This window comes from Calidris pugnax, unplaced genomic scaffold, assembly GCF_001431845.1.
Source record: "Calidris pugnax isolate Ruff unplaced genomic scaffold, ASM143184v1 scaffold184, whole genome shotgun sequence".
NCBI classification, from domain to species: Eukaryota; Metazoa; Chordata; class Aves; order Charadriiformes; family Scolopacidae; genus Calidris; species Calidris pugnax.
In genome coordinates, this window is record NW_015090935.1 from 423,300 (window position 1) to 447,605 (window position 24,306).

The 24,306-nt window shown below is 44.1% G+C and overlaps 1 protein-coding gene across 2 annotated transcripts in view; it reads left to right on the forward strand.

Annotated features, from left to right (window-relative positions):
- The window catches only part of COL6A3 (collagen, type VI, alpha 3), a 77,361-nt gene that overhangs the window by 15,504 nt on the left and 37,551 nt on the right, over positions 1-24,306 (forward strand). The window contains exons 4-9 of one of the 2 annotated variants that reach the window (XM_014951716.1): positions 924-1,526; positions 5,900-6,502; positions 9,100-9,699; positions 11,955-12,521; positions 21,863-22,483; positions 23,641-24,240. In XM_014951716.1, coding sequence (XP_014807202.1) covers positions 924-1,526; positions 5,900-6,502; positions 9,100-9,699; positions 11,955-12,521; positions 21,863-22,483; positions 23,641-24,240 — 3,594 coding nt within the window. The remainder of the gene's footprint in view (positions 1-923; positions 1,527-5,899; positions 6,503-9,099; positions 9,700-11,954; positions 12,522-21,862; positions 22,484-23,640; positions 24,241-24,306) is intronic. The other variant, XM_014951715.1, reaches the window with a different exon arrangement.

Below are 24,306 nucleotides of genomic sequence, written 5' to 3' on the forward strand. Positions count from 1 at the left end.
TGGTCACAACAAACAGAGTTGGATAATTGTGTCATGACTGATTTCATCACCCTGTTTTAACCTGATTCTGCATTCCTTGATTGAATATTTGAAGTCCATACGAAAAATACAGACCAGACCCCTCTATCAATAACCAATGCATCCTTGTGCAAAATAACTAAAGCAGGACTATTTTTGGGTGGCACAGGCTGATAATTGTGCAGGTCAGCTTGGTGGACAAATACTGTCATGTTAATGCTGGCAGCTGGTAAAAGAGTTGCAGTGCAAGAGTAATAATTAAATTTTTTTCAATTGTTTCTGACAAATGGATTTCAAATAACAATACCTCATGGTGGGAATATATTCTGCCACTGTTTTTTACCAGTAAGAGAGCAGAATTGTACCAGAACTCAAAACTTTCCATGCATCCAGTAGAAGGTGGCTTTTCTCTTGCCTGCCCTCCTCACCCCCCTCAAAAAAACCCACCCAAACCCCCCCAGAAAAGTCTGCAATGAGCAAAACCTCCAACCTCTTATGAATATTAATGTCCTCACCCGCTGCCTTCAGGGCGAATTACCACCGAAATCCTCCTTTTCTCTTTTGGCTCTGTCTAAATATTTGGACAGTACTGGCCACTGATAAAATGGATCTAGATTTCAAAAAATGAGTTTTTCTCCTGTGCAAATAATGCTGACCGCCGCGTCACTGTGGCCACCAGCTCAGGCTATGTCCTGGTGGGCAGCAGATGCTGGGACGGGGCTGGAAGTTGGTATTCAATCAGAATGCAGAACTAAGGCGAACATCACCTCCTCAGTGAACATGTGTTTTGTTGTCTCATTTTCGTGTTTCTTACTGTTTTTTCCAAGAAACATGTCAGAACACTGTACGACCGCATGTGATCACCCATTTTAATGCTTTCACCTTTTGCATTTCTTTTTTTAAAGCTCAAGAGTCTGCTGACCTTATTTTCCTTATTGACGGATCAAACAACATCGGAAGTGTCAATTTTCAAGCCATACGCGATTTCCTTGTAAATTTGATTGAAAGCCTCAGAGTTGGAGCTCAGCAAATACACATTGGGGTGGTGCAGTATAGCGACCAACCCAGAACTGAGTTCGCTTTGAACAGCTACTCCACAAAATCAGATGTTCTGGATGCCGTCAAGGCACTTAGTTTCCTCGGTGGCGAGGAAGCAAACACCGGTGCGGCACTGGAGTTTGTGGTGGAGAACCTCTTCACCCAGGCGGGAGGCAGCAGGATAGAGGAAGCGGTGCCTCAGATTTTAGTGCTGATAAGTGGTGGAGAGTCTAGTGATGATATCCGAGAGGGCTTGTTAGCGGTGAAGCAAGCTAGTATATTCTCATTTAGCGTTGGGGTCCTGAGTGCTGACAGTGCAGAGCTGCAGCAGATTGCTACCGATGGAAGCTTCGCATTTACTGCCCTGGATATCCGTAACCTTGATGCTCTTCGAGAATTATTACTGCCCAACATTGTTGGAGTGGCCCAAAGACTCATTTTGTTAGAGGCCCCAACCATTGTGACCGAAGGTATGTATGCCTTTCTAGACTGTCGCGTATCGATGACTGAATGAGCTTTTGCACGCTTTAAAAGCATATTTATTTTTTACGTTTTCTGTCTTTGCAATGCATCTCTCTGGTCTGGTTGTGGAGGAACACAATGGGAAAGACAAATATTCCTGTGGCTAGTGTGCAGAAACTCACTTGCCCAGTGGGTTATCTTTTGAAAACCGTGAGGCTTTATGTCAAAAACTGGCATGGCGTGGGGTTTTAAAGGACAAAAGCAGAATGTTAAAAAGCTCTTGTAATAATTATTGGGCTATTTAAGTGCCCTGGGGATAAATACTGCAGCAGTGTCAGTTCTAAAAACATTTATGTCGTGTAAGCTTGCATTACATGTCAGTTGAAAGTGTCAAGAGAATGAAATTGGACTGGGCAAGCTAACAAGGATGTTAAATGGATCCCTATTTCACAGCATTCCATTTATAAACTTGCTAAAACGGTAAAATTCCGTATTTCATTGAAACTGTGCACTGTCCTTGGCAAAAAGGTTGAAATTCCTGTGTTGAACTTAAAAGCGAGACAGCCCTTAGTTCTTCTGAAGTGAAATCCCTGCCTTGCTAACGTTTCTTTCCCTTCAACCTGTAAGCTGAGAAAGTTTACAGCTTTCCATGAGGCTACAGGAGATGAAAATGTATGTGTCAATATTCCTCTTGGGTCACTATGTCGCTTTTAAGTCCCCGTTGACATTGTTCCTGGACTAGCATTAGCTTGGGAGCAAGTAGAATAACGAATATCTGGATTTACGGAGTGTTGACATTGTTCCTGGGCTAGCACTAGCTTGGGAGCAGTAGAATAACGAATATCTGGATTTACGGAGCAAGCAGGGTGATGAAGAGTTTCTCACCCTATTGTTTTATGACTAAGACAAATATACTGACAAAGAAGCTTTATGAAAGAAAGAACACGTCGTACTTCAGAGGCCCCCGGAAAGGGCCAGGCTGCAGTTGCTGCACTTAATTAACAGGGCGCTTAATGCAAACAACACTTTTGGGGCCTAAGTGCCAGTCTGGAGTTCTGTACATACTGTTCAACTCGTGATGTACGTTGACATAGAAAACTGCGTTCCAGATGGCTTTGCTGATCTATGTCTGACCGTGATTGCTATCCCATGGCTCAAATCAAAGGGAGGGATTTGCCTAAAAGATCCCTTTATGACCCTGCCTTCATTGTTCCAGGAGAGAACATGAAGCACTTTTGCTTGTAGCGCCCCACAAGAACCATATTTAGCTGAATAAGTTGAAGTGTGCATGTCTAGCTAAAACGTGCACACAAGGAGCCATGCAAGTCAGTGGAAAACCTCTCCTTCTTTTTAATGCTGTGTTGAATGGCAAGATTAAAAATGTTGGTACCCTTGATTTCATCTGCACTTGCATATGTTTTAGCAAGGAGCCATGCAAGTCAGTGGAAAACATCTCTTTTTAATGCTGTGTTGAATGGCAAGGTTAAAAATGTTGGTACACTTGATTTCATCTGCACTTGCATATGTTTTACTTAAAATGCCAGCTCGTGTGTAGAAGGTACTACAGCGGTATCAGCCTGTGCAATCACATAGAGACAGATACTCTAAATAGGGAAATTGGCATTTTCAAAGAAGCTTTAGGGCATTTCCTTCGCCTAGTGTCCATGAAAATTAATTTTGACTGGTCTGCTTGATTCAAACCAGGACAGCCTTGGAAGCCTGCAGCGTAAAGCACTGGTTTGGGACACACAGCCTGAAATGGATGCCAAACCCATTGAGATGCCAAGCATTCCTGTGAAACACTGAAGTCACTTCTCTTCACTTTAGGTCTCAGCTGTAGGCTAGTCCTTCTGGGATGAATGCGTGTCTCAAAGTGTCATTTCTGCCTCTCTTCTCCCCTCTTCTTTAGCTACTGGGGGAGGCCAGATGATTAAATTAGATGAGGTGCTTCACTAAAGACAGCTGAGCTGGCAACGAGGAGAGATCTACACAGGGTTGGGTTTGATCCTGACACACTCTGATATTCTCAACTCTTAGAGTCAAAGATACAATGCTTTGATCCCAAATCGATTCAGATTTCTGGGAGAGTTGCCATCAGCTTCACTGGGCTCTGGATCAGACCCCGTGAGATGTGTAGAGCCTTCCTTGAATGCTTTTGCTTTTAATTGTATCCATTGAAATTAGCACCGTGGGGTGTTTCTTCCTGTGGGTTTTGGTTTCGGTTCTTGCATTTCTCTTCTCTAAGGAAACGTACTGTGGGGTTTGAGAGCTGCAAGAGGAATGAGGAGCAGAGGGAGCTCTTCCTTCCTGGCCTCCTTCATCTCTGCAAAGCCCCTTTGATGTTTCCCAGAAACATCTCTATAAAAAGTTTCCAGGGTCTCCACTTCTTAGTGTCTGGCTGCTGACAAACTAAGGAAGAACTTTGGACATCTCTCCTGAGTGATACAAAGCAGGGATTTCAGCCTTTCTTATCCCCTCGGAAAGTTTCCTTTTTTTTCAGCCCTCTCCTCCTCAGAGTAACTGGGAAGGAAAAAAAAATAGCCTGGCTTGGGGGGGAGAACTGAATGTTGGAAGTCTTGTTGCTCTGGGAAGAGGATAGTTTAAACAAATCCTTGTTGTTTTGTGAGTAGCTCTGTTTGGATACCCTTGGGTAGTCAAGTGCAAGCCACCAGCCGCTCATGTGAGCCTGTGGCTTGGAGAGGGCACCACCACATTCGCTTTGTGAAGGGTCTCATACTTTCGTGTCCAGCAGCACCACGGTGGGCTATTTTAAGCATCAAATTTTGACAATCAGTCCTTACTTGAGCAAGTTCCAGCAAGACTTTCTTGAGAGGCTTTTGCGAAGGCTCGCGCTTGCTGTTGGAGGCAGGTTTCTTGGGAGTCCCAGGGCAGAGGGGGCAGATGAGTTGTAGATGTCATCTCCAGTCCTAAGTCACTTCTTGGGGTAGCCCAACCTCATGGCACTTGCCCGTAATGAGAAACCTGACAGTTTCTCATGAGAAGCCTTTGGGAGCACTGCTTTCTGTGGCCAGCTGGTGTCCAGCCAAGGAGGACTGCAGCCAGAGCTTTGTTCTTTGTTCAAATCCAAAGTAAATAGCCTTCACGCAGAGGAGCCCTGATGGGTCAAGGGACTGCCCTTTTCCACCCAGACAGGATACAAGACTGTTTTCTACCTCTTGCTCCGAGGGGTGTGAGATCCCCACGATGCTGGGTCTCCTTTTCCCCTGGGCTGTTTGCTGAGCAAGCAGCGAGGCTGGGAGGTGAGGCACCTGCTGCCTTGAATATTGACCCCATCTCAGGAGCCCTTAGGTGGGTAGGCAATTTACGGACACACCAAGTCCAATGAAACAAGACAATCCATAACGCTCCAACCTAACCTGGAAGGAACACAAGAATTCCTTTTTCACTTCAGTGGCATGAAACAGGGAGGCGATGATGAGAGTGGGATCATTTATAATATTGGCCATGGCTCACTGCTTCAAAGAATACATGTGGGTCGTCTAAAAGATGGTATGAAGATTATCTCCAATGACGATCATGTAGAATGCTTTCATCATAATGGTATTGGTCTTGTAAATATTTACTCTTTTCCATGTACATTTGTTGTATTAAATGTGATGGTGCTTTGGTTCCAATGGTGCCCAACAGGGTTTTTTCCCCCTAACTATCTTCCTTCAAATTTAGGCAGGGAACTGGAAAGCTAATTGTGTTCTTTCTGTGTCCTATGCCGTCATCAGTGATAAAGTTTCAGAGATTACAACCCAGGGGACCCGTTTTGTTAAAGACATGGCAAGTAGAATATAATTCAGCTCTTCCATGACTGGGCTAGATGTGCCAAGAAAAATTATAACTTGTTTTTGTTAGATAAGGAATAACATGTAGGATATGAAGACCCAAATCCAGGTATGTTGAGTAAGTGGAGACTGTTCTTTACTTGTGTCGTTGCTCTTGGGAACCTAATCCTTCTGAGACCAAACCACACTCTGGCATAATTCAGATGGCTCCACCACAGGGAGAGGGACCATCACCTGCTTCTTTTATCTCACGTGCCAGCTGAGTGCCAAGATTTCTCCTGACTGTTTGCCAGCCTTTCTTGTTTTCATGAGAAATGTATATGCATTTTAATATCAAGTTTTATAACCAATGCAATTCTTGCAACACCTTTGTGTTTTAGAAAGGAGAAACATTCATTCAGATTTCTTATTAGCCCTCTGCTAGAACCTAAAAAATAATTCTGCTTTGGAAGCAAGACCCCTTGAGAGGTGTTGAGAGCAATCGGGCTTCAAACCATCAAGGTGTCCTAAATATTGCTGTTGTAGATTTGATGCACAGAGTGTGGTGAAGGCTTTCACTAACATTTATGTTTATGTGTTACTTGCAGTTATTGAAGTGAACAAGAAGGATGTAGTCTTCCTCATAGATGGTTCAACAGCTTTGGGGACTGTCCCCTTTAATGCAATTCGTGATTTTGTTGCCAAAATTGTCCAAAGGCTGGAGGTTGGACCCGACCTGATCCAAGTTGCGGTGGCGCAGTACGCAGACACTGTGAAGCCAGAGTTTTATTTTAACACTCACCAGACCAGAAAGGATGTGATGGCTAACGTGAAGAAAATGAAGCTCATGGGTGGTACGGCACTCAACACTGGTTCAGCACTGGACTTTGTGAGGAACAACTTCTTCACCAGTGCTGCCGGGTGCAGAATGGAGGAAGGGGTGCTCCCCATGCTGGTGCTCATCACTGGTGGTAAGTCCAGGGATCCTGTTGACCAAGCTGCAGCAGAGATGAAAAGAAACCGGATAGTGACCCTTGCCATTGGGTCAAGAAACGCTGATCTCGACGAACTTCAGGAAATTGCCCATGAGAGAGATTTTGTGTTCAACCCAAATGACTTCCGCGTTCAGTTCATGCAAGCCATTCTTCCTGAAGTGTTGTCGCCTATTCGGACGCTCTCTGGAGGACTGATTGTCCAAGAACCACCATCAGGTAATTAATTACCTTGTTCTAATTGCGGTGATAGCGTTTATATGTTTGTCAACCCTTACTCTATGATGCCTAGAGATCATAGAAGGGGGAGAAAAGCACCAAGCACATGTTCCAGCGTAGCTAAATGTTGTCTCTGCTTTGTAAAATGTGCAGGAACAGATCAGCGAATTTGGTAGTGTGATGGTTGTTACAGGTTTGTCATTCCTTCCTGGAGTTTTTTGTCCCGTTCCATGTTTGTCACCAAGATTTAAAGGCCTTGACGTGGGAGACGTGCTTTACTAGTTAGGTACTGAAATCTTTCAGTGGAGGCTTTTTCTCTCACTTAGGGTTTGTGTAACCTATGAACAGGACACACTGTGAACGCTGTAATCTCTTCCCCAGTTTGAAAACTGTCCATAGTGGAAATTTGCTCAAGAAAGCTTAGAAGTTGCTTTTGAGTGTAAAGAAAGTAAGCAAGTTTGTTCATGGAGGTGTTCAGAGAAAGCTAGCCTGACAGTGTTGGACTGAAACTCACCCTTTAAGGACATATTTAGAGTTTTCTTATCGTTTATTCAGCTCAAGCCATGAAAGGCATGCAAGATTATTGCAATGTTGATTATAACTTAATCTGTTTGGAAGATGATCCAAAGCCCCAGGAAGCCAGTGGATTCTTGTTACTTGGTCTTGTCATTGACGTCAGTAGACTTTGGAAGCAATCCAGGTGCTGGAGTCATGTCTTCTGAGGCGGTTTCCCTTTCATTTCAAGAGGTGTTGTAGCTGCATACAGATTTTATACCAAATTTCTCGGGATTTCTTCCCAATAAAGGCACTTGAGGTTGAATTAATGTTCACTACGTCATATTTGAACCTTGCATTTCTGTCTTGTGGCATACAAACATTAGAAAAACAGGGCTTCTTCCAGCTCCCAGTAAGGTCAATACTGAGGTTCCAATTGGCTTAAGTGGGTGCCAAACAATGTCCATATTTTTCCTAGTTTCTTGAGGTAATTTAATATCATAAACCACAGTGGAAAAGAAACTGAGTTTTTTGAAAGGGTCCTTAAAGAAATAAAGCCTGTGACTGATTTACATGAAGGGCAGACATTTTAAAACAAGTTTGCCAATACTTGTCCTTAATTAAGATGAATATCACGGGACTTATCATTTAATAAGCTTTTTTTCAGAATGTGTTTCCTGCTAATACAGTTTTGCATGGCTATACACCACACCTGAGATTTTAATTTTTTAATGTAAATTAAAAAATGTTCTTATGCTTCCTTGTTCTTTAAAGCTCATTCATGCAGCTTCTCTCTTTTTTTCCAGTCCTTTTGCTCTACTGAACTCATTTCTCTTCACATACACAATAGGCAAATAATCATATCCTGCTCCATAAAATGACTATTATTAGTAACATGACTGATTTTGACACTAGGCAGTCTGTTACATTTCCACTAGATATTGTCTTACCCTGGGCCTTCAATGGCACTTTCCTGGCAAAAGTTAAAAATACAGAAAGCCAAGACAATCTGTACAATATGAGGGCAATGTCTGTACTCCAAAGAGCCCTTTTCTCCCTGTTGGTTTGAATATCTAAGTATTTACATATTTTATATATAGGAAAGCAAGCTTACAGGGATGAGGCAAGCTAGAGGGATGGATGAATGTAGCCATATATCCATAGGTATACGTTTAAATGCTTTAAACAGAAAGATATTGATATGTATAGGTATATGTTTAAATGCTTTAAACAGAAAGATATTGATCAGAATTAGCAATGGGCGTAAATACATTCTTGAATAACTTATTTGCACAAAGGCATCCAGGAGATGCATTGGATGAGCCCACTCACCAGTTCTCTGAGATTTTATTTAAAGATTTGGCATCATTATTTGGCATTTTGGTCTGTCATCTAGATGTGATGTGTTCAGAACAAAAAGTGCAAGAAGGTGATGCTGGGGTGTCTTTAAGGTGACATTGCAGATCTGTCTTGAGGCTCAGATGCTGGGAGACAGCCTAGGAAGGATTTAGCCTTAAAAAAAAAAGGAGCCAAGAATTGGCTGATTACTATGAGAAGCGGGAATCTTTTTCCCCACTTCAGCAGCCCGCAAAATGTATGTCTGACATCAAAATGCAGTTTTCTGCCTCAAATGCAGGTGTCAAAAAGGCAGGTGTCTCAAGCAGCCGCTGCGATTGCATCGGGGCCAGCTTTTCTAAGCCTGTCAGTAAAACCTATTTTTAATACCCTCTCAAAATACCTACCAAATGGGTCACTTGGCAGAGGTGTTTTCCCTCGTGCAAGCGGAGCCTCACCTGGTCCTGAACATTAGCAGCTGTTGAAAACACCTGCCGTGACAGAGACTGAGCCCTGTTGATAAACCTGACGTTTAAAAGGCTTTTCAACGCAAGTCAGAATCCTCCCCTGCCAAATTTCCAGCAAGGTCCTAGTTATTTCTGTGCTGATCACACTCTTCCTCTTCTCTTTCTCCTCCTCTCCCCGCTTCCTCCTAACGAGGTTTACATGCGTGTACAGCGTACGCTGTATGCACACATGAAAAAAAAATCAATAATCCATTTTTGTTTTCTGTGATGTCTCATGTTATTTTCTGTGCTCTACTGCAGTTCAAGTAACCAAAAGGGATATCATCTTTCTTTTGGATGGATCACTCAACGTCGGAAATGCCAACTTCCCCTTTGTGCGTGACTTTGTTGCCACCCTAGTTAACTACCTTGATGTCGGCAGCGACAAAATCCGAGTTGGTTTAGTGCAATTTAGCGACACTCCTAAAACCGAGTTCTTTCTGTACTCGTACCAAACCAAATCAGACATAATCCAACACATGGGGCAGCTGAGGCCCAAGGGGGGGTCGGTGCTGAACACTGGCTCTGCACTGAACTTTGTGCTTTCAAATCACTTCACGGAAGCTGGTGGGAGCAGAATAAACCAACAAGTGCCGCAGGTCCTAGTCCTGGTGACAGCAGGGAGGTCTGCAGATCCCTTCTTGCAAGTTTCCAATGAATTAGCTCGGGCCGGAGTTCTGACTTTTGCTGTCGGAGTTAGGAGTGCGGATAAGGCAGAACTTGAACAGATTGCCTTTAATCCAAGAATGGTGTATTTTATGGATGATTTCAGTGCTCTGGCAGCTTTACCGCAGGAGTTAAATAAGCCTGTAACAACATATGTTAGTGGAGGTGTGGAAGAGGTTCCACTCACCCCAGCAGGTAATATCTCCCTTCCTTCATGTTGACTGCATTAAATTAATCTTTTTGTTTCTCTTGGCTCTTTGTTCCCAACGCACACCTTCACATCTGTCAAAGGCCCCGAGTCGTCAAAGCGGTAAGGGGTGTGCTTAACCTTAACCTAAATGTGTGACTTGAGACTGGAAGCTCTTGATTTTGTTCAAGTCATTGCTTTTGGGTGCTTTCAAGCACACTTGAACGACAGCAGAATTTTAAGCCCTTTAGCAGGTCAGGACCGAAGGAGGATCCGAGTGAGTCTATGCTCCCCAGTCACTTAGGGAGATGTTCCCTTTTGGTTGCCATAATAACATCACAGCCTGTAAATGCATTATCTGCACTAGTTTGGGGTATGGGAGCAAGCACTTGTGGCTACAAGGAGTGGTGTGGAAAAGTTAAAAGTCGTGCCAAAGAGCCCAGGGGGGCAGAGGTCTAGCCAGGTATGGGTGGCTGAATCCTTCCCCTGAACCGCTCTGTCAAAGTGCTGTTATCAGGCTGTGAAAGAAGCTGAATTTGTCTTCACGTACCAAAACTGATTCTCTAACGTTAAATTCAAAAGCTGTTGGCAAGTTTAACCCTTTTTAAACAGGTATTTTCTAACAAACTCTCTTATTGTGGCTAAGTGCATATGAAGACTAAAAACAACCAGCGTTGCTTAGTATGGAAAGGATACCAATGAGATGAATATGAAAGATGTTAGGAAGTAAAATTATGAGATGCTTGATTTTGCCTTGGATATGCAATGAGATTGAAAGGGCATTAAACAGAAGCAGGTAAAAGGATTTGTCTCCTCCCGAAGTCGTAACTCACCTGTGGATGTAGATGCCTCCTAGTGTTGCAACTGTGAGAAGTACTTTAAGAGAATACAGAAAATGCTTTGTGTGTGTATGTATGAACTAATTCTTTATGTTCTTTATCTACTGAGCCTTTAAATAGGGAAAGAAAAACAACCCTCCACTGCTGTTGTACTTCATGCCTGTATTATCGGCAAATTGCTAGAATATAAACATCACTGGTATAATCTGAAAGCTAATTTATGATATGACTTACATGATGTAATGCAATATGTGTATGATATGACTGTGTATTGAGTCTTAGGAGAGAGGTGTCTTTGCAAGGCACACTTGAACAACAGTACAATTTTAAGCCCTTTAGCAGGTCAGGACCAAAGGAGGATCCGAGTGACTCTATGCTCCCCAGTCACTTAGGGAGATGTTCCCTTTTGGTTGCCATAATCACAGCCTGTAAATGCATTGTCTGCACTAGTTTGGGGTATGGGAGCAAGCACTTGTGGCTACAAGGAGTGGTGTGAAAAAGTTAAAAGTCGTGCCAAAGAGCCCAGGGGGGCAGAGGTCTAGCCAGGTATGGGTGGCTGAATCCTTCCCCTGAACTGCTCTGTCAAAGTGCTGTTATCAGGCTGTGAAAGAAGCTGAATTTGTCTTCACGTACCAAAACTGATTCTCTAACGTTAAATTCAAAAGCTGTTGGCAAGTTTAACCCTTTTTAAACAGGTATTTTCTAACAAACTCTCTTATTGTGGCTAAGTGCATATGAAGACTAAAAACAACCAGGATTGCTTAGTATGGAAAGGAGACCATTGAGATGAATATGAAAGATGTTAGGACGTAAAATTATGAGATGCTTGATTTTGCCTTGGATATGCAATGAGATTGAAAGGGCATTGAACAGAAGCAGGTAAAAGGATTTTTTTCCTCCCAAAGTCGTAACTTACCTGTGAATGTAGATGCTTCCTAGTGTTGCAACTGTGAGAAGTACTTTAAGAGAATACAGAAAATGCTTTGTGTGTGTATGTATGAACTAATTCTTGATGTTCTTTATCTACTGAGCCTTTAAATAGGGAAAGAAAAACAACCCTCCACTGCTGTTGTACTTCATGCCTGTATTATCGGCAAATTGCTAGAATATAAACATCACTGGTATAATCTGAAAGCTAATTTATGATATGACTTACATGATGTAATGCAATATGTGTATGATATGACTGTGTATTGAGTCTTAGGAGAGAGGTGTCTTTGCTTCCCTTTCTTTCTCAGATTAACAAGACAAAGGTACTTTTAGTCCTGTAGCCCTTGAATACTTTGGTAAATGAAAATCGCTTGCTTTGCATATTGAAACCCAGCTAATTTGCAGAGAAGTTTCTAGGATGACATTTAAGAAGAAAAATACCTTCATATCTCTTTTTTTTTTCCCTCCTCTTTTCGTTTGTGAATTTATTCTAGAAAGCAAGAAAGATATTTTATTCCTGATTGATGGCTCAGCCAACCTCTTGGGTAGTTTTCCTCCTGTCCGGGACTTTGTACACAAAGTAATTTCTGACCTGAATGTGGGTCCCGATGCCACACGAGTAGCCGTAGCTCAATTCAGTGACACGATCCAAGTTGAGTTTGACTTTGCTGAACTCCCATCTAAGCAAGACATGCTTCTGAAAGTGAAAAGGATGAGGCTGAAAACCGGGAAGCAACTGAACATTGGAGCTGCGCTGGATGAAACGATAAGGAGGCTGTTTGTTAAGGAAGCTGGAAGCAGAATCGAAGAAGGCGTTCCTCAGTTTTTGGTTCTCCTTGCTGCCGGGAGGTCAACCGATGATGTGGAGCAACCATCTGATGCTCTGAAGCAAGCTGGAGTCGTGACATTTGCTATCAAAGCCAAAACCGCCGACCCTGTAGAGCTGGAAAGGATAGTTTACGCCCCACAATTCATCCTGGAAGTCGACTCCCTCCCTCGGATTTCAGAGCTTCAGCCAAACATAGTCAACCTGTTGAAAACTATCCAGCTTCAGCCAACAGGTACAGGGACCTCCCTGGGTTTCCAAGAGGCTGAAAGACACCACTTACATGCCACCTTCAATTTGGTAACTGGGGCAATTGGGTCTCACGATATTTAAAATGATTATGTAGAAACTGCTACTGTACTTGGATTTTCCTCTAGTCAGACCAGCAGATCCAGCAAAGCACTGAGGTCCAAACTGAATTTTAAAGATGGATAAGGAAAAAGCCTTTTGTTTGGCTGCAAGATCTTTCTGTGATGTCTCATGTTATTTTCTGTGCTCTACTGCAGTTCAAGTAACCAAAAGGGATATCATCTTTCTTTTGGATGGATCACTCAACGTCGGAAATGCCAACTTCCCCTTTGTGCGTGACTTTGTTGCCACCCTAGTTAACTACCTTGATGTCGGCAGCGACAAAATCCGAGTTGGTTTAGTGCAATTTAGCGACACTCCTAAAACCGAGTTCTTTCTGTACTCGTACCAAACCAAATCAGACATAATCCAACACATGGGGCAGCTGAGGCCCAAGGGGGGGTCGGTGCTGAACACTGGCTCTGCACTGAACTTTGTGCTTTCAAATCACTTCACGGAAGCTGGTGGGAGCAGAATAAACCAACAAGTGCCGCAGGTCCTAGTCCTGGTGACAGCAGGGAGGTCTGCAGATCCCTTCTTGCAAGTTTCCAATGAATTAGCTCGGGCCGGAGTTCTGACTTTTGCTGTCGGAGTTAGGAGTGCGGATAAGGCAGAACTCGAACAGATTGCCTTTAATCCAAGAATGGTGTATTTTATGGATGATTTCAGTGCTCTGGCAGCTTTACCGCAGGAGTTAAATAAGCCTGTAACAACATATGTTAGTGGAGGTGTGGAAGAGGTTCCACTCACCCCAGCAGGTAATATCTCCCTTCCTTCATGTTGACTGCATTAAATTAATCTTTTTGTTTCTCTTGGCTCTTTGTTCCCAACGCACACCTTCACATCTGTCAAAGGCCCTGAGTCGTCAGAGCGGTAAGGGGTGTGCTTAACCTTAAATGTGTGACCTGAGATTTTGTTCAAGTCATTGCTTTTGGGTGCTTTAAGGCACACTTGAACAACAGTACAATTTTAAGCCCTTTAGCAGGTCAGGACCAAAGGAGGATCCGAGTGACTCTATGCTCCCCAGTCACTTAGGGAGATGTTCCCTTTTGGTTGCCATAATCACAGCCTGTAAATGCATTGTCTGCACTAGTTTGGGGTATGGGAGCAAGCACTTGTGGCTACAAGGAGTGGTGTGAAAAAGTTAAAAGTCGTGCCAAAGAGCCCAGGGGGGCAGAGGTCTAGCCAGGTATGGGTGGCTGAATCCTTCCCCTGAACTGCTCTGTCAAAGTGCTGTTATCAGGCTGTGAAAGAAGCTGAATTTGTCTTCACGTACCAAAACTGATTCTCTAACGTTAAATTCAAAAGCTGTTGGCAAGTTTAACCCTTTTTAAACAGGTATTTTCTAACAAACTCTCTTATTGTGGCTAAGTGCATATGAAGACTAAAAACAACCAGCGTTGCTTAGTATGGAAAGGATACCAATGAGATGAATATGAAAGATGTTAGGAAGTAAAATTATGAGATGCTTGATTTTGCCTTGGATATGCAATGAGATTGAAAGGGCATTAAACAGAAGCAGGTAAAAGGATTTGTCTCCTCCCGAAGTCGTAACTCACCTGTGGATGTAGATGCCTCCTAGTGTTGCAACTGTGAGAAGTACTTTAAGAGAATACAGAAAATGCTTTGTGTGTGTATGTATGAACTAATTCTTTATGTTCTTTATCTACTGAGCCTTTAAATAGGGAAAGAAAAACAACCCTCCACTGCTGTTGTACTTCATGCCTGTATTATCAGCAAATTGCTAGAATATAAACATCGCTGGTATAGTCTGAAACAGCTAATTTATGATATGACTTACATGATGTGATGCAATATGTGTACGATATGACTGTGTATTGAGTCTTAGGAGAGAGGTGTCTTTGCTTCCCTTTCTTTCTCAGATTAACAAGACAAAGGTACTTTTAGTCCTGTAGCCCTTGAATACTTTGGTAAATGAAAATCGCTTGCTTTGCATATTGAAACCCAGCTAATTTGCAGAGAAGTTTCTAGGATGACATTTAAGAAGAAAAATACCTTCATATCTCTTTTTTTTTTTCCCTCCTCTTTTCGTTTGTGAATTTATTCTAGAAAGCAAGAAAGATATTTTATTCCTGATTGATGGCTCAGCCAACCTCTTGGGTAGTTTTCCTCCTGTCCGGGACTTTGTACACAAAGTAATTTCTGACCTGAATGTGGGTCCCGATGCCACACGAGTAGCCGTAGCTCAATTCAGTGACACGATCCAAGTTGAGTTTGACTTTGCTGAACTCCCATCTAAGCAAGACATGCTTCTGAAAGTGAAAAGGATGAGGCTGAAAACCGGGAAGCAACTGAACATTGGAGCTGCGCTGGATGAAACGATAAGGAGGCTGTTTGTTAAGGAAGCTGGAAGCAGAATCGAAGAAGGCGTTCCTCAGTTTTTGGTTCTCCTTGCTGCCGGGAGGTCAACCGATGATGTGGAGCAACCATCTGATGCTCTGAAGCAAGCTGGAGTCGTGACATTTGCTATCAAAGCCAAAACCGCCGACCCTGTAGAGCTGGAAAGGATAGTTTACGCCCCACAATTCATCCTGGAAGTCGACTCCCTCCCTCGGATTTCAGAGCTTCAGCCAAACATAGTCAACCTGTTGAAAACTATCCAGCTTCAGCCAACAGGTACAGGGACCTCCCTGGGTTTCCAAGAGGCTGAAAGACACCACTTACATGCCACCTTCAATTTGGTAACTGGGGCAATTGGGTCTCACGATATTTAAAATGATTATGTAGAAACTGCTACTGTACTTGGATTTTCCTCTAGTCAGACCAGCAGATCCAGCAAAGCACTGAGGTCCAAACTGAATTTTAAAGATGGATAAGGAAAAAGCCTTTTGTTTGGCTGCAAGATCTGCAGTAGATGGTGTCACCAGTGTATAAAACATGGTATAAACCTGAAATAAGAGGGTCGTTGGTGCAGAGATCTTGCAATAATTGATGTGTGATACTAAGAGGGGCTAGAAGAAGCAAAGAAAGGCTTGCATTCAATACTAAGCAAGGGCTAGAAGAAGCAAAGAAAGGCTTGCATTGGTTTCTCTTTCCATCCTCCCTTTTCTGGAGGAGTGGTAGGGAGTAAGGAGAACTGCTCTGGATTAACTCTTGCTCCATTATTTCTTATGGGATATGATGGCAGTTTCTACATTTTGTACCTGTGCAGCAATAAATTAGATGCTCTTGAATCAGTTACCAATACAAGCTCAGTACATGAGTAGGGATTAATTAAAGAATTTAAAAAAAAAATTAAAAGAATCACATGGCCACAATTGTAAATCGACACTGCGGGATTGGATCTTATACATGTCCAGCTGTGTGATTTCCTGGGGCAGCCCTAATTTGAGAATTAAACTGTTTCCCAACAGCAGGTGGGAACAAGGAAAAGTGTAATAACATCCACGTCATCTCTCCGTAGAAGTCCTGGGTAGATGGTCTTAGAATCATAGAAACATAAAAAGAAATAGGGCTGGAAGGGATCTCAGGGTGCCATCTGCTACATACCCTTGTCCCCAACAGGGTGGTCTCGTCAGGAACCAGCTGACATTGATCTAGTCTGTTCTGAAAATCCTCTGGTGGAGGAGATTTCCCCAGCCTTCATAGGACCAAAGGAGGATCCGAGTGACTCTATGCTCCCCAGTCACTTAGGGAGATGTTCCCTTTTGGTTGCCATAATCACAGCCTGTAAATGCATTGTCTGCACTAGTTTGGGGTATGGGAGCAAGCACTTGTGGCTACAAGGAGTGGTGTGAAAAAGTTAAAAGTCGTGCCAAAGAGCCCAGGGGGGCAGAGGTCTAGCCAGGTATGGGTGGCTGAATCCTTCCCCTGAACTGCTCTGTCAAAGTGCTGTTATCAGGCTGTGAAAGAAGCTGAATTTGTCTTCACGTACCAAAACTGATTCTCTAACGTTAAATTCAAAAGCTGTTGGCAAGTTTAACCCTTTTTAAACAGGTATTTTCTAACAAACTCTCTTATTGTGGCTAAGTGCATATGAAGACTAAAAACAACCAGCGTTGCTTAGTATGGAAAGGATACCAATGAGATGAATATGAAAGATGTTAGGAAGTAAAATTATGAGATGCTTGATTTTGCCTTGGATATGCAATGAGATTGAAAGGGCATTAAACAGAAGCAGGTAAAAGGATTTGTCTCCTCCCGAAGTCGTAACTCACCTGTGGATGTAGATGCCTCCTAGTGTTGCAACTGTGAGAAGTACTTTAAGAGAATACAGAAAATGCTTTGTGTGTGTATGTATGAACTAATTCTTTATGTTCTTTATCTACTGAGCCTTTAAATAGGGAAAGAAAAACAACCCTCCACTGCTGTTGTACTTCATGCCTGTATTATCAGCAAATTGCTAGAATATAAACATCGCTGGTATAGTCTGAAACAGCTAATTTATGATATGACTTACATGATGTGATGCAATATGTGTACGATATGACTGTGTATTGAGTCTTAGGAGAGAGGTGTCTTTGCTTCCCTTTCTTTCTCAGATTAACAAGACAAAGGTACTTTTAGTCCTGTAGCCCTTGAATACTTTGGTAAATGAAAATCGCTTGCTTTGCATATTGAAACCCAGCTAATTTGCAGAGAAGTTTCTAGGATGACATTTAAGAAGAAAAATACCTTCATATCTCTTTTTTTTTTTCCCTCCTCTTTTCGTTTGTGAATTTATTCTAGAAAGCAAGAAAGATATTTTATTCCTGATTGATGGCTCAGCCAACCTCTTGGGTAGTTTTCCTCCTGTCCGGGACTTTGTACACAAAGTAATTTCTGACCTGAATGTGGGTCCCGATGCCACACGAGTAGCCGTAGCTCAATTCAGTGACACGATCCAAGTTGAGTTTGACTTTGCTGAACTCCCATCTAAGCAAGACATGCTTCTGAAAGTGAAAAGGATGAGGCTGAAAACCGGGAAGCAACTGAACATTGGAGCTGCGCTGGATGAAACGATAAGGAGGCTGTTTGTTAAGGAAGCTGGAAGCAGAATCGAAGAAGGCGTTCCTCAGTTTTTGGTTCTCCTTGCTGCCGGGAGGTCAACCGATGATGTGGAGCAACCATCTGATGCTCTGAAGCAAGCTGGAGTCGTGACATTTGCTATCAAAGCCAAAACCGCCGACCCTGTAGAGCTGGAAAGGATAGTTTACGCCCCACAATTCATCCTGGAAGTCGACTCCCTCCCTCGGATTTCAGAGCTTCAGCCAAACATAGTCAACCTGTTGAAAACTATCCAGCTTCAGCCAACAGGTACAGGGACCTCCCTGGGTTTCCAAGAGGCTGAAAGACACCACTTACATGCCACCTTCAATTTGGTAACTGGGGCAATTGGGTCTCACGATATTTAAAATGATTATGTAGAAACTGCTACTGTACTTGGATTTTCCTCTAGTCAGACCAGCAGATCCAGCAAAGCACTGAGGTCCAAACTGAATTTTAAAGATGGATAAGGAAAAAGCCTTTTGTTTGGCTGCAAGATCCGCAATAGGTGGTGTCACCAGTGTGTAAAACGTGGTACAGACCTGAAATAAGAGGGTCGTTGGTGCAGAGATCTTGCAATAATTGATGTGCAATACTAAGCAAGGGCTAGAAGAAGCAAAGAAAGGCTTGCATTGGTTTATCTTTCCATCCTCCCTTTTCTGGAGGAGTGGTAGGGAGTAAGGAGAACTGCTCTGGATTAACTCTTGCTCCATTATTTCTTATGGGATATGATGGCAGTTTCTACATTTTGTACCTGTGCAGCAATAAATTAGATGCTCTTGAATCAGTTACCAATACAAGCTCAGTACATGAGTAGGGATTAATTAAAGAATTTAAAAAAAAATATTAAAAGAATCACATGGCCACAATTGTAAATCGACACTGCGGGATTGGATCTTATACATGTCCAGCTGTGTGATTTCCTGGGGCAGCCCTAATTTGAGAATTAAACTGTTTCCCAACAGCAGGTGGGAACAAGGAAAAGTGTAATAACATCCACGTCATCTCTCCGTAGAAGTCCTGGGTAGATGGTCTTAGAATCATAGAAACATAAAAAGAAATAGGGCTGGAAGGGATCTCAGGGTGCCATCTGCTACATACCCTTGTCCCCAACAGGGTGGTCTCGTCAGGAACCAGCTGACATTGATCTAGTCTGTTCTGAAAATCCTCTGGTGGAGGAGATTTCCCCAGCCTTCATAATCAATCTGTTCAATCGCTTTTGTCCTTATCTGTACGTAGTTTCCCTCAATGACAAACCTTTGCCTTCCTGGTCATAGTTTAAGCCCTTTACATCTCTTTCAGCTCAAGGATATGGATGTTAGCTCATTCCCGTGTTTTGTGTGACAGTCTTTCATTTCTTCCAGCTTGCCATGTGCATCTTGTCTCAGTCCTCATGTTACCAGCAGCGTAGCCAGTTCATTCAATCTTTCCTTGAAGGTTTTCTACCTTTTCAACCTTGTGTCTCCAAAGTCAGACTGGTGTCCCCTAGTCATCTCTTACCCCATCCTTTCTATGCAGAGTCGTTGCCCCTTCCCATATTTGTGGAGCTTCTGCCTCAAAAAAGAAGCAAAGCTTTTGCCTTTGCTTGACAAACCTGATCTCCTTCTATGACAAAGTGACCGATTGCTTAGTATGGAAAGGAGACCATTGAGATGAATATGAAAGATGTTAGGACGTAAAATTATGAGATGCTTGATTTTGCCTTGGATATGCAATGAGATTGAAAGGGCATTGAACAGAAGCAGGTAAAAGGATTTTTTTCCTCCCAAAGTCGTAACTTACCTGTGAATGTAGATGCTTCCTAGTGTTGCAACTGGCACTGGGGCCAATTCTCTTTAACATCTTTATCAATGATCTGGATGAGGGGATTGAGTGCACCCTCAGTAAGTTCGCAGACGACACCAAGCTGGGTGGCAGTGTCAACCTGCTGGAGGGTAGAGAGGCTTTGCAGAAAGATCTGGACAGGCTGGATGGATGGGCCAAGGCCAAAGAGATGAGGTTCAACAAGGCCAAGTGCTGAGGCCTGCACTTGGGTCCCACCAACCCCCTGCAGCGCTACAGGCTGGGGGCAGAGTGGCTGGAGCTGCCTGGCAGAAAAGGACCTGGGGGTGTTGGTGGCCTGTGGGCTGAACAGGAGCCAGCAGTGTGCCCAGGTGGCCAAGGAAGCCACCAGCATCCTGGCCTGTGTCAGGAACAGCATAGCGAGTAGGACCCGAGAGGTGATTGTCCCCCTGTACTCAGCACTGGTGAGGCCTCACCTCGAGTACTGTGTCCAGTTTTGGGCCCCCTACCATAAAAAAGACATTGAGGTGCTGGAGCGGGTCCAGAGAAGGGCAACAAAGATGGTGAGGGGTCTGGAGCACAAGTCTTATGAGGAGAGGCTGAGGGAGCTGGGGTTATTCAGCCTGGAGAAGAGGAGGCTGAGGAGAGACCTTATTGCTCTCTCCAACTCCCTGAAAGGAGGGTGTAGAGAGGTGGGGGTCGGTCTCTTCTCTCAAGTCACAGGCGACAGGATGAGAGGAAATGGCCTCAAGTTACGCCAGGGGAGGTTCAGGCTGGATATTAGGAAAAAAATTTTCACTGAAAGGGTTCTCAGCCATTGGAATGGGCTGCCCAGGGAGGTGGTTGAGGCCCCAACCCTGGAGGTGTTCAAAAGCCGGGTTGATGAAGTGCTGGGAGGTATGGTTTAGTGATGGTGTTGCTTTTTGTTTTTTGTGCTGGTGTCTATTTTTGTCAGTTAGGTTGACGGTTGGACAAGATGATCTTTAAGGTCCCTTCCAACCTAGAAGATTCTGTGATTCTGTGATTCAATATAGACTAGTGAAACTCGTGGTCTTGAATTGCATTCTCCTTTTTCAACCATTTCTGTCTTGTCAAGATCATTTTGAATCCCTTTGGTCACCAAGTACTGTGAATAATTGTGCTAATTGCTCACAAATAACTGCATCCAACTGATTTTCCTAATATTCTTGGCTAAAAGAAAGCCACCTCATAAGAGTACCCATATCTTTTTCTTCTATATCTGCTACCTAGACACCTTTGTTAGGAGTGTCTTCCCCTGCTCCTGAACTTCAGAGGAAGTGTATGAAAGTGGGATACACCAGGCGATGCCTGCTCTTTCTTTCTACCTGTATTGCTCAACAAGCTATATTAATATTTTAGTACTATGCATTAATCCACCAAGCTTCCAACATTCCTCTTAAAAAATAAACTTGGTCTGGAGTCTGCATTAAGGCTTCATCTGCCCTTGGTAACTCTTTACATATCTAGCATTTCTAAGAAGATATTTAAGATTTTCTTCAGAGGGACAGATCATGCTCTTGCTTGCTCCACTTGGCCAATATAAACAGGCCAGTGGCATTTTTGGGGATGCCACCCATCCGTTGCTGTGTTTGAGAGGCACTGGTATTTTCTGCTTGGCTGAGCCAAAGCTTTGCAATTCTGTTAGTCAAGAGCAGAATGTAGCAACAGTTCTCTGATCTTTGACCTTTCGCTATCTTAGTTTTTTAAAAAAAGAACATTCGGTCACACTTAGCATTTTTTTTTTGTTCTTGAAGTTATTAAAAAAAAATAAATAAATCAGGGTCTAGCATTTTAGAAAAGCTTTTTCAGTTGGATGTGCCTTCCAGGAAATTCTTATTTTTATCTGGGCATGTGCAGGATTATTTATTTCTGAGTTCAGCGATGCCTCAGAAAAGCTTTTCTCTCTCTCTTCACCAACTCCCTGTGAGCACCCTCTTGGCATTATGCCCTTTCCTTCAGAAACTCAGTTTTCCCTGAGACCAAAATATACCTGATGCCCCAGCCTCCATGTTGCAAAGTCACGTGCCAGCTTCCCACTCTGAGACCAAAAAGATACCAGATGCCCCAGCCTTCTGTTGCATGTTGCAAAGTCACGTGCCAGCTTCCCAACCCCCTTGGGAGCAGATGGCTTCTTCCAGCCCCAGGTAGGGGATGGCATCCAGAGTCCCTTGGCACTCTATTTCCTATGGGTCTATGATTCTATGGCTCGGTGGGTAAGGCACGGCACGCGTTGCGCTGCGGTTTCCACCGATTTTACACCCATCTGCCTCTTCACCGAGGATTGCATCCAATAGCAAAGGAACCGAATCACCCATCCTCACACCTCGCTCTCCCCTCCCCAAGTTTTGTGCTCCTTCGGTTCAATGTAAGCGGCGGATAATAATCACTGCAAAAGAGAATCTCACTTATTCCCTCCCTACCCTTACTTGTCTCAAACAGTAGTTGAGAGAAGTGAGAAGAAGGATGTGGTGTTTCTAATTGACGGCTCGGATGGCGTCAGAAATGGTTTCCCTCTGCTGAAGACCTTTGTCCAAAGAGTTGTGGAAAGCCTGGATATCGGTCGTGATAAGGTCCGCGTCGCCGTCGCGCAGTACAGCAACGTCATCCAACCCGAGTTCTTACTTGACACCCACGAAGACAAAGCAGATCTCATCAGTGCCATCCAGGAGCTGAAGGTTATGGGAGGATCTCCTCTGAACACCGGAGCAGCCCTCGACTACCTCATCAAGAATGTGTTCACGGTGTCGAGCGGCAGCAGGATAGCAGAGGGCGTCCCGCAGTTCCTGATTCTGCTGACAGCTGATCGGTCCCAGGATGACGTGAGGAGGCCCTCGGTGGTCCTGAAGACAAGTGGCACGGTGCCCTTTGGCATTGGGATAGGAAATGCTGACCTCACAGAGCTGCAGACCATTTCTTTCCTCCCAGATTTTGCTATCTCTGTGCCTGACTTCAGCCAGCTGGATACGGTGCAGCAGGTCGTCTCGAACAGAGTCATCCGGCTGACCAAGAAAGAGATAGAGTCACTTGCCCCTGATCTGGTTTTTACATCACCCAGCCCAGGTGAGAAGATGTTTGTGTCTGCACCGAGAGCCAACGGCAAAATATGATGTTTAGCGACATCATGGTTGCAACACAAACTGAGAAAAGCAAAGATGGTTACAGCTAAAACTCCATCTTGGTCTCACTGTCGATATATATATATATATTTAATGTACATAGGGTTGGTAGGAGCTGTGTAATTCAGCTGAGACACCTTTAAGGCCATCCCTCAAGGTGGTCCATGTTGTATCCACATGGAAGACCCACAAAGTGCGTGCTATGACCTTAATCTTATATTTAGTCGGTAGATTTTAAGTCCATGCTATTCCTCCTGGAATGGAAATTGCGTCATTTATATGATATGGGGACACCTTCACACCACTGTAAATCAAGGTCAGCTTTCTGCTAAATGTAAGACCTGCTGACATGTCTTACATTTGCCATGGTCATTCACTGGGGGAAGGGAAACTGGAAATGGGTAGCAGGAAAAGGATCAGATCTTCCATTTCTGGTCTTGCTTGGAATGAAATCCACCCAGTGTATGCCTGCAATGAAAGGTACCCACTCTAGATCAGTCCCTTTGAAGTCTGCCATCCTATTTTATCTGTTTCTTCCCTTCAGAGACACACCGTTTTCCTCCAACCTCATTTGTCAGTGTGATATTCAGCAATAATTCACTCTCTGACCTGAATTACCTCTGCAGAAAACACTTTATTAGGAAGCCAAAAGTCATCCTGGAAAGGCAGAAGCTGAGAGAATAATAGGATAGAAGCTGTCCTAGAGGACAAAGCCACGGAAAGAGGGGTAGTACTGACTGTAAAACAACCCAAGGCTGCCTGACAACCTGCCCTGAGTAAGGAGCATCACCAGGCTACGTGTCCTTGGGTGGAGAGCCCACAAGGAATTATTTTTCCAGGTTTCCCCTACTCCCTCTTGCTTCCTTTGCTCTGGAAGGTGCTGTTCTTGCACTGCCTGGGGACGTCCCTAGCAGATTGGTCCTGTCTCTGGGTTGAACCCAGAACCGTCTGCTGGAGCTCCCAGGAGATATCACAGGCCACAAAACAATGAGCATCCTCCCCATGGCCAACAGCATGGGCCAGTGAACTAGATGATGAGCTTAGCTGGTTTCCATAAGTAATGCCTGATGCAATCTCTGACTGCTGCCTTCTTTCCTGCAGCGGGTGTGAAGAGGGACGTCGTGTTCATGGTTGATGGCTCCCGCTACGCTGCCCAGGAGTTCTACCTCATCCGTAGCCTCATTGAGAGGATAGTAAACAACCTGGATGTGGGTTTTGACACCACCAGGATATCAGTGGTCCAGTTCAGCGAGCACCCCCGCGTGGAGTTCCTGCTCAACGCCCACTCCACCAAGGACGAGGTGCAGAATGCAGTGAGACAGCTGCGGCCGCAGGGTGGCCAGCAGGTGAACGTGGGAGAGGCCCTTGAGTTCGTGGCAAAGACCATCTTCACCCGTCCCTCTGGGAGCCGCATAGAGGAGGGTGTCCCTCAGTTTTTGATTGTCCTCTCCTCCCGCAAGTCCGATGATGACTTAGAGTACCCATCTCTCCAAGTTAAACAAGTGGGGGTGGCGCCCATGGTGGTGGCGAAGAACATGGATACTGAGGAAATGGTACAGATTTCCCTTAGTCCTGATTACGTGTTCCAAGTCTCCAGCTTCCAGGAACTGCCCAGCCTCGAGCAGAAGCTGTTGACTCCTATTGAAACCCTGACTGGGGACCAAATCAGACGTCTGCTGGGAGATGTGCAACCCCCCATAGGTAAGGCTCTGTCGATACCAGCTGCCTCTGTGTTGCTATTCAAATAAGTGTTGCCTAAATGTGTAA